General features: G+C 37.1%; 1 protein-coding gene across 1 annotated transcript; it reads left to right on the forward strand.

Moving 5' to 3' along the window:
* The first annotated feature begins 928 nt into the window (after nt 1–928).
* On the forward strand, nt 929–8,273 carry LOC104906090 (V-type proton ATPase catalytic subunit A). Its single transcript, NM_001303073.1, is given in 20 exon segments — nt 929–1,099; nt 1,842–1,968; nt 2,278–2,333; nt 2,432–2,488; nt 2,600–2,711; nt 2,823–2,860; nt 2,966–3,067; nt 3,174–3,230; nt 3,354–3,425; nt 3,544–3,645; nt 3,748–3,810; nt 3,893–4,025; nt 4,226–4,332; nt 5,056–5,250; nt 5,836–5,922; nt 6,035–6,139; nt 6,440–6,537; nt 7,055–7,133; nt 7,569–7,657; nt 7,748–8,273. Coding segments are annotated over 20 exon segments (1,872 nt in total). The 5' UTR covers nt 929–1,021; the 3' UTR covers nt 7,863–8,273.
* Nucleotides 8,274–10,735: the final 2,462 nt, after the last annotated feature.

A 10,735-nucleotide genomic window follows, 5' to 3' on the forward strand; every position in this document is an offset into this window, starting at 1 on the left:
TTCCCCCCTTTGTAAAAAAAAGATACAAATATAGATGAAGGGATTCTTTATATTGACCCCATGTGTTTGTTAGATAATTACATTGTACCCTCAATTCCTCAACTTTCTTGAAATTCTACGTAGTACCATTGTGGTTTCATAAGCAAATGATGACCATACTTTCATATCTTAGTTAATGTATTTCGTCACTTATGCTTAACATGTCATAAACTAATTTCCTTGGTTTAATACTGGTTACATTAACTAAATCTTTTATTCTTAAATATTCAAGAAGTGTGCAGTAAATTAAGTTTCTTCCAAATCCTACAATAAGACATTATACATAAAAAACTTCTATAAAGTTACTTATCAACTTACAGATAACGGCCAAAAAATCATCACCAAAACAGTTATCGAACCACATAGAAGCTGCATAGCTTTTGAAAAAGGTGAAGGTACAATATAAATCTCCAACAAATATAGTGTATCTACTCCCAAAAGCTATCCTAGTAATATCCCTATCTCAAAAACATATCTTTTATCAACTTTTGTCCAACACAAACTCAATTGTTAAAAACTACAAGGAAACGTTGTTTAACCAATCACTATATTTACATTAACCATATTTTTAATTTAGTTAAACCTCTCACTACATTCTTAAAAAAAAGTTGGAGATAGAGTAATCATAATTCATAGAGAAGAAATTGGCAACATCTAATAAGAACGAATTACGAACGTGGCAAAATCACAGACGAAACATAGCAAAACTTAACCCTGCAAATCTCAATCAGATTTAAATAATCCTTTTGCTGATTGGCCTGTCACTTCCACCACATCTTTTGTCGTATCACCCCACCCCTCCCTTCCCCTTCATCTCATCACTCAATAGAAGAAGACACCCTCTAAATCTCTCTCTCTTTTCTGTTTCTCAGATATATCTCAGAACTGCCAAATCTCTCTCTCTCTCCTCAATCTCTGCGATCTCAATTTCACGAACCCTAAATTTCCTCAGATCTCTCAATTTCAACCTCCGCTTCACAATATGCCGGCCGTTTATGGAGATCGTATGACCACATTTGAGGACTCTGAGAAAGAGAGCGAGTATGGATACATTCGTAAGGTACAATTTCACTTCTTTGATCTTTTTTTTTAATTCAAGTTGATCTGATTTTGATCAGTTTCTTTCAGCTTAATTGCTTCGTTTATTCGCTGTTTTTGCTCTCAATTCTGCTGTTTTAGATTAGTTGTATGCGCTTGTTTGGTTGTTGATTTGTTGTAATCTGGTTTCTGGTTTTTGGATGTTAATTTGACTTTTTTTGTTGTTTGGAATTTTAGTTGAATGTTATTATTTCTTGATGTTCCGATCGTTTTGGCTTTATACATTACAGGATTGCTGCGATTTTTGAGTTTCCTGAGTAGTGCGATCTTACATTAATAATCGTATTTTGACCTCAAATGTGATACAAAAAGTTACGGAATATTCAGATTTTGTTTTGTGAGTTAGGGCAACTAAAAAGTGGACTTTTTTTAAAAAAATTGAATCTTTTCTAGGAACGACACATTTCAGATATAGTAATGTCCTGGGTGGACGCAGTGCTTATTGCTATGTTTATAATTTTGATGTAAATGCTAGGTCTGATTTACCAATTATGTCTGGATCAAATTAATGATGCAGATTAATCATGTTAATATATGATCGCTAATGTGGATGACTGATGCCTTTGATTGGTTTTGTGAAGATCTGATAATGCTAAATAAGAATAGAGGCATCATACTTTCTGAACTTAATAACTATGAAAATGTGTGTATCCGTTTATGTTGAGGTGCTTTGATTTCTTACATTCTAAATCAATCATTTCCAGGTGTCAGGACCTGTGGTGGTTGCTGATGGAATGAATGGTGCTGCTATGTATGAATTGGTACGTGTTGGACATGACAATCTTATTGGAGAAATTATTCGGTTAGAAGGAGATTCTGCCACCATCCAAGGTATTAGAAATTCTAGTCTATTTTGTGTCATTATCTTATGTCATTATAATCTCTTATTTAGCCTTTACAATGTGTTGTAGCCATGTTCGTTTATATTTACAGAGTAATTGTAAATGAGAAAAAGTTCAATTAATTAAGTTTCAGTCAACAAAATAAGTTGAATGTATTATAGTCAAAACAAGTTTAATTGAAGAAAATGAGTTGAGTTTAACACAAATTTAATGAAAACAATATGACCTTGTCACTTTTTTGTGCTCTACCCTTGAATGGATGAAGCTTTCTTGACAATTGTGGTTGGCTAAATTTCAGTTTATGAAGAAACTGGTGGTTTGACGGTCAATGATCCTGTTCTTCGGACTCACAAGGTAATCATGTGATTTGGTGTATTTGATGCTTTGTTTGCCGTGCAAAATGCTGCAATAATTACTGGCTTCTGACTTGTTGTGTATTTTCTTTTTTCCAGCCATTGTCAGTTGAGCTTGGACCTGGAATTTTGGGGAATATATTTGATGGTATCCAGGTATGAAGTTGTGTGCTGCCTTCTAAACTAACATTAAATGTGTGTCACTTGTAAAGTTATACCTGTTTGCACTTTAGTCTATATCTGATTTTCTTGAATGACTCTATGCAGAGACCGTTGAAAACTATTGCTAAAAGGTCGGGTGATGTTTACATACCTCGTGGTGTTTCTGTGCCTCCCTTGGATAAAGACACGCAGTGGGACTTCCAGCCTAAGAAACTAGGTATATATCTTTGTAGTATACTTGCCAGTTCATTCATTTTCATATGTTGTTTGTTCTGAAAGTTGTTTTTTTTTTCTATAAAGCTTAAATGAAATTTGGTGTTTGTTGCAGGCGTAGGGGATCTGTTGACTGGTGGAGACTTATATGCTGTAAGTTTTATGCTATTTAAACTAGCTCCTGCTTGGTGTTTCTTGACCTCATCAATTCTATATGTTGGGTGTTTTTAACTCTATAACTGGAACTTGTGGTTGCAGATCGTAGATGAGAACAGTTTGATGCAACATCATGTCGCTCTGCCACCTGATGCCATGGGCAAGATTACGTACATCGCACCTGCAGGGAACTACACTATTCAGGTTGGTTCATGGATCTTCATCACCTATCTCATGTTTTCTGATATCAAACCTAGCCCAAAGCTTATAGGCAGCTCCAGTTATATAATTTACATGTTTATGTATGCAGGACACTGTTCTGGAACTTGAGTTTCAAGGTGTGGTGAAGAAGTTTACCATGCTTCAGGTGATTATAGGAAATTCTGCTTTTGGTTGAGTTCTCCAGGCTCTTGTTCTAAAATTGCCTTACTGGGTTCTTGGTTTCTGGTTATTAATTGAAATCCTAATTTAAACTGACTTTCGTTTGCAGACTTGGCCCGTCCGTACACCAAGACCTGTTGCATCTAAACTTGCAGCTGACACCCCTCTACTGACTGGGCAGGTTTGTACTATGAAATTGCTTCATATTGTCATTTATGTTTCCTATTCAAATGCTCCTGTTTTCCTTGTTTGGTTTCTGATTGATTGAAGGTGTTGCTGACATGACTTCTTTTGCACAGCGTGTTCTTGATGCTCTTTTTCCCTCAGTTCTTGGTGGAACTTGTGCCATTCCTGGGGCTTTTGGCTGTGGAAAAACTGTCATTAGTCAAGCACTTTCTAAGGTAATCTTATGTTTTAATTTTTCAGAGCAATGTCATGATGTAGGCATTGTATATTTTCCATGGAAGCCTAACGTTCATTAAATCCCTTTTGCCGCGCTGCAGTACTCTAACTCTGATGCTGTGGTTTATGTTGGTTGTGGAGAAAGAGGAAATGAGATGGCTGAGGTATGTTTTTCAGATGGTGGGAGTTACGTTTTAGTATTGTGTCATCCCTGTTAAAGTTGTAATTATAAATTCTCCAATTTAGGTGCTCATGGATTTTCCTCAACTAACCATGACATTGCCTGATGGACGTGAAGAATCCGTTATGAAACGTACTACACTTGTTGCAAATACTTCTAACATGCCTGTGGCTGCACGTGAGGCGTCCATTTACACAGGTACTTTTTGAATTCTTTCTGATGGTTGCTGAGAATTAAGTAAAATACTGTCTCTTTTATGTTATAAAATTTTCCTGCTCATGCTTGTAAGTGTGTCTCTATTGTGATTATTAATACCTGATATTAAGGGCAGTTTCTCTTTTACAAATAATTCCCTTCTTGCTAGTGATTGATAATTTCCATCTTTTACAAAATTTTAGGTATCACAATAGCTGAATATTTCAGAGATATGGGGTACAATGTCAGTATGATGGCAGACTCAACTTCTCGGTGGGCAGAAGCTTTGCGTGAAATTTCAGGACGATTGGTAATCCCAGATAGCTTCAATTCTGTTTATATTGATACTTGGTATCTGTATGCTTCTGCAGACCAATATGTGCTCAATATGGGTTTTTAATTTAAGGACTGAGATCTCTTTGCCTGTGTTCCCTATTGTGCCATTTGGTGCTTTACCAGATTACAGGAGTCTCGTACTTGTGCAGTTGTGCCTTAGTGCTTCTATGAATTTTAAGTATAATGAAGTTGAAGTGCAGCAGATTGACAAAGCGGGGAATAAATTTGTGCAACTTTTATCTGTTATTCAATCTGTAAAGTATTAACTGGAAAATTACTTGTGGTTGTATACTATTCCAAAATTACCGGTCTAAACTAATAATATGAAAGTGGAATTCTCCTTCCTTTTATATCTCCGATCCAATAGAGGATAGTTCATATTAAGTGATCTCTTGCTTGATGGGTACATTGGCGTAACTTCAGTTTTGTTATGTTGGTCTTTATAACTGTTTTGGCTTTTGTAGATTTTTAGTTTGAAGGTCTATGTCTATGTCATATGTTCTGAAGTTGTAATTGCAATCATTCAATTGATTAGTAAATTTACCAGGTTACTCCTGTAAAATTAACTTATTTGTGAGTTGTTTATGACATTGCTGCAATTCTGTACTTCTTCAGTTCTCTGCCCTGTCCCATATTGATATATCTGTTAACACCTGAAGGTAGTCTGTAACGTTTGTTATGAATTCACTCTGGACAGGCGGAGATGCCTGCTGACAGTGGATATCCTGCTTATTTGGCTGCTCGTTTAGCTTCTTTCTATGAACGTGCCGGTAAAGTTAAATGTCTTGGTGGTCCAGAGCGTAATGGTAGTGTAACAATTGTTGGTGCTGTTTCTCCTCCTGGAGGAGATTTCTCTGATCCTGTTACATCTGCAACACTGAGTATTGTGCAGGTAGGATGTCTTATAGTTTTTGATTTGCCTTGAATTTGTTTTATCTTATTGATAGAGAATTATGGAACAGGTGGAACACAAAGTTTTCTTTTGTGCGGAATAATTGCTTAGTTATTGCTTTTTCCGATTGAACTTTTTGACTTCCATCAGAAAGAGATGAGAGCATGATACTTTATCATATATCCATGGAGAGTGAAGCATAACAAGAGAGTGAGAGTTGAAGGTTTATGTTCAGCACTTGTTGTGATATTAATTAGCACCAAAAAGCCTTCCTAAGTTAAGTTTGTTGGACTTCCATTAGAGGATGTGAATGAAGTTGTGATATTTGTAGGTTTCTATGTATCCTCTCCACATTCATCACTCGCTTCTCCTGGACCAGGGAAAATTTTGCTCTCCTGAATCATGCTTTGTTTACAAAAGCTATTTTCTAATGGTGACATACTGTTTTTTTTAATGAGCTCCTCTGTGGTGGTGGCCACTAAATATGGGATTAGTTATTTGTATATGAGGATTGATCTCTTTCCGGTGATGCAAAAGACAAATTTCACGATAACATTTCTCAAGACATTTTTTCTTGCTTTTCAGGTTTTCTGGGGTTTGGATAAGAAACTGGCTCAGAGGAAACATTTTCCCTCCGTCAACTGGCTTATTTCTTACTCAAAGTATTCAGGGGTGCGTAATTAACTCCTTTGTCATTTATGTGCCTTATGAATCTCTCCTTATTATAACTTCAGATGGGCAATGGTGTTTTCATTTGCTTAATAGAAAATTTGTATGCTTGCAGGCTTTGGAATCATTTTATGAGAAATTCGACTCCGAGTTCATTGATATCAGGACCAAGGCCCGTGAGGTGCTACAAAGAGAAGATGATCTCAATGAAATTGTCCAGGTATGCATTGTTCTTCAGCTCTCTTGGTACTTCTGGAGATTTAGCAGTTGCTTTAACTTTAAAATTCATAAAAGCTGTTTATTTCTAAGGGAAGTTCTTTTTATTGTAAAATAGCTTCTAGAGCAGTGATCAGTGGTCATGCTTCAAATATCTTTTCATCTATATGGATATATATGTGAAAAAGAGCACTGTTGGTAGCCTTCGTTTTACTCATTTTGAAGTCTATAATAATCTATTTGTAGCTGTGATGCTGTGTTATATAGCTGTTTCAATTGACTACTTATTCTTCTATGGTTGCAGCTTGTTGGAAAAGATGCTTTGGCTGAGACGGATAAAATCACTTTGGATACTGCAAAGCTTTTGAGGGAAGACTATCTGGCACAAAATGCATTTACAGCGTAAGTTTCTCTAGATCTTTGTGGGGGTCCTATTTCATTGTAATGATCAATCTATAGATTGTAAAGATGAGCTCTCATACAAAAATAGACTGAACAAAATGATATTCAATAAAAAGATTTGAATGATGGACCATGTTAACAAGAATATATTTAGCCGGTAGGATTTGAAGCAGTGATATGAATGAAAAGGCAACTTCCTACTGAAACTGGGGGAAGATGTTCACTTAAGATTGTTGAAAAAGAATATGTTCTGTGACAGTCAGTAGGATTTGAAGCACTGATATGAATGAAAAGGGAACTTCCTACTAAAGCTGGGGGAAGATGTTCACTTAGGATTGTTAATTTTTCTATTGAAATTCCAAAATTGACATCATTGAATTTATAATTGTGAGCGTTCTTCATAGTTGAGCCTCTTTTTGCGTATATCTCGAGCTTTGTCTATTTTTGTTTGGCAACGAATAATTCAGTCTATCTATGTTGATTTTTCCTAAATTCTTTTGCCTCATTGTGGTAACAGATATGACAAATTTTGCCCATTCTACAAGTCAGTCTGGATGATGCGCAACATTATCCATTTCTACAATTTGGCCAATCAGGTTATTTTCACTCCTTTTGCATTCATTTGCTCTGCTTTGTCGTACAGTAGACATATAATGGCTGTGATCAGTATGCTGTCCAAAGGCTCTTTGATAAAATGTTGGGACTGCCATGAGATATAAAACGGGGAGGCTAACTTCAAAAGGTTCTATGTTACTGCATGAGCTAACTTCAAATAAGAAGTGATAATAAAGATTGCATGTTTCTTCCTATATACTACCACTTAACGCAATGACTATATCATATGAGCAATGCTTAGTACTGCTGAATTTGCATTGTTTTCATCTTTGGGCCACCCCCTAACTAAGGCATTTAACAGAGTACATCTTGCTCACTAACAGATGGCAGGATCTACTGTACAAATGATACTAAAGGAAATTGTTGCTTATGTTTCAATATTTTCTGATGGTGATAATGCTTTGTTCTGATATTAGGCTGTGGAGCGTGGTGCTGGTTCAGATGGTCAGAAGATTACCTACAGCTTGATCAAGCTTCGGCTAGGAGATCTTTTCTACCGTTTAGTGTGAGTGGGAAATTATTAGATATCATGAGTTTTGAGTAAATAACATTCCCTTGAATGAGCAGCTCATAACTAATTTTATATGAAATACAGGTCACAGAAATTCGAGGATCCGGCTGAGGGAGAGGATGCTCTTGTTGCCAAATTCAAGAAGTTGAATGAGGATCTGACTGCTGCTTTCCGCAATCTCGAGGATGAAACCCGATGATTAGCTCGCATTTCAAGTTTGAATTTCAGTTGAGCAACAGGTCGTTTCCTGTCGGGTTGGAATTGTTGCTTTCCCCTTGTACAAGAAAAGCAAGATCACTTGCACAGACAGCCTTGCTTGCTTTGCAGCCGTTTTTGGGCCTGTGTGTTTTTCTCCTTTCCAGGTCTTGTCTGGATGTAGTGTTACGATGTTGATGACTTCATTATTATTTCCGGTATAGAATAAGGTCCCTTTTACACTTGAGGGTGAAAATAAGCTCATTCATGAGCTGATGTGAATTATGAGGCTGAGAACTTTGTGGTTCGAGTACCCTGTGATTTAGTAGGAGTAGGGATTGCATTTGTATTCTTAATTTATTTCCTTCAGACTGCTGAAACTGAACTTGAGATCAAATGTGTATTATTCGTTGTAGTTTTTATTTCTGCAGCAGAGTTATGGTTTTTACCATTGAACAATTGCATGTCGTTTATTGAACAAAGCAGAGTTCAGAAGCACCAGATTTTAGCCCCCCTTCCTCCACGTGCAAATTGGTGATCTTTTTGTTCTCCCGGTCTCTTCCGTTGCTCTACCTTAACTTTGTGCACAAATTAAATGTCCCACTTTGTCCATATCTTTTACTAATATAAGATATGACAAGTCAAGAACAACTTTAAAAAATAGAAGTGATTGTAGGTTGAAGGTTTGTTTCGTTCAGCAAATCGATATAATTAAATTTTCTTGAACTGTTTTTTTTTTTTTTTGTTGAACTTGTTGAGCATCAGTACTTGTCTTACACTGTTGAACACAACTTTATTTCTTCCGAAGTACTCGTCTTACACTGAAACACTTAGCTTAATATTATTATAGCATATGAAACAATTAGTTTAATTGAAAGGCAAAATTTCCTAGATCATCTTTCTGGAAAGTGAAAATCAAGCCAAACCTAAGCTATGCCTAGAGAAATTAAGAGTTATACACCATACTAAAAGCCTGCCTGCCTCTCTTTTTTCTCTCTCTAAATCTTAGCCTCCTCTGTCCATTTTTCATCAGTTAGGGGCTGCTATGGATGTTTTCATCTATGTTAAGCCCCTCTTCCCCTTTTATTTTCAGTTTTTAGTTTTGTTGAATAAATTAGTATCTCTTTATGGGATTTTTTTAGTTTCTATTTTGGAGATCTCTTCTCCCCTATGGGAGTTGTGAGTAGGGTTTTTTTTTTTTGTTTTTAGGTATGAGAAATTGTTCTCATTGGTTGAAGTTCGAGATTCAATATGAAGGTATTGGAATCTCAGATGCGGTAAACCTGACTCGATCAAGAATGTTCTTCCCAAACTATGTTAGATTGATAGACTTTCTCATCAATAGCTATTTGATTCAGCAAATACAAGGGAGCTGCGCTGTATTGCTCGATCTGGTTCATTGTAGTTTTTTCGAAGGCGAAATTAATTTAACCTTGTTTGATTGTATCTTATTTTTCTTTAATATCTATTGTAGATGTCGTTTGACTTTCAATTATTGAAATTTCTCCTTCAAAAAAAAGAAAAAAAAAACTATGCCTAGAGATCTATTTTGGCAACACATGGCCTTCTAGCAAACGGAGTAAGGTGGAGTATTGGTAAAGGATGAAGTGTTAACTTCTGGAAAGATGCTTGGATCCATATGCTTCCCCGTTAGACTCTTGAGAGAAGTGACCGAAAGTAATCAAATGGAGGGGGCAAATGTTCTTGATAGTGCAAATAATCGAATTTCCTGTCTAGGGAACATGTTCACATATAGGAAAATTGATGCTATAAAAAGTATTGGGATTTGCTAAACGACGCCCTAGAGTTTCCTACTAACGCCCTAAATACAGTATTTTTATACTGTATTTATATACTTTGCATTTTTTTCTCTCTCCTCCCCTTAACCCCTCCTCCACCTTGTCATTCTCTTTTTTAGATACAGGGCAGTGAGGGAGATTGACATTTTTATATACTTCATTTTTTTGACCCTCCCTCACCACTCCCTCCACCTTGCCACACCACCACCACCACCTTACCCCTGACAGACCACCAGCAGCAGCACCACCACCTCATCCTCGACAGACCACCACCTTCTTCTCTCTATTTTTTCTCCTTTTTTTTCTGAAATTTTTTTTTAAAAAAAGAGGAGGCGTCCACCAAGGACGCCCCACCACCGGTGGAGGCGTCCTTGGCAGACGCTCCACCACATGGTGAGGCGCCTGCCAAGGACGCCTCCACCGGTGGTGGGGCGTCCTTGGTGGGCGCCAACTTTTTTTCTGAATTTTTTTTAAAACGAAAAAAACAGAGAAGAGAACAAGGGGGGGGGGGTGTGTCGGGGTACAGTGGTTGTGGTGGTGCCGGTCGCCGCTACCGCAAAGTCGGACTGCTCCTCGCCAGAATTTCTTATCGTCGGAGAAAGTTTCAAAGCCCGACTGCTCCTCGCCGGAATTCTTCTTCTCGTCGGAGTACGTTTGTATGAGATCTTGATTGCAAATGTTTGTTGATGAGAGAAATGGAGTAAGAGAGTGGAGAGAGAGTGAGCGGTGAGGGAGGGTCAAGAAAGTGAAAGAGAGTGGGAAAGTAGTGATGAGATTGAAGGAGAGTGAGAGTGGGAGAGTGGGAAAGTGGAAGAGTGGGAGAGTGGGAGAGTGGGAGAGTGGAAGTATTAGAATACACAAATACAAATCTATGTATTTATACAGGGCGTTAGTATGAAATTCCAGGGCGACGTTTAGCAAATGAGAAAGAATTTCGATCCTAATTTATCCTCAGCATGAGTCTGACATTTTAGCATGGCATTACTCCAAAATAGTCAGTATACAGTGTGTTTGGTTCATTTTTAGTAAAGGAAAGGAAGGGAATAGAAAGGAAAAGAATGGGAGAGAAAGGAAAAAA

The sequence above is a fragment of the Beta vulgaris genome, chromosome 2 (genome assembly GCF_026745355.1).
Source record: "Beta vulgaris subsp. vulgaris cultivar EL10 chromosome 2, EL10.2, whole genome shotgun sequence".
NCBI classification, from domain to species: domain Eukaryota; kingdom Viridiplantae; phylum Streptophyta; class Magnoliopsida; order Caryophyllales; family Amaranthaceae; genus Beta; species Beta vulgaris.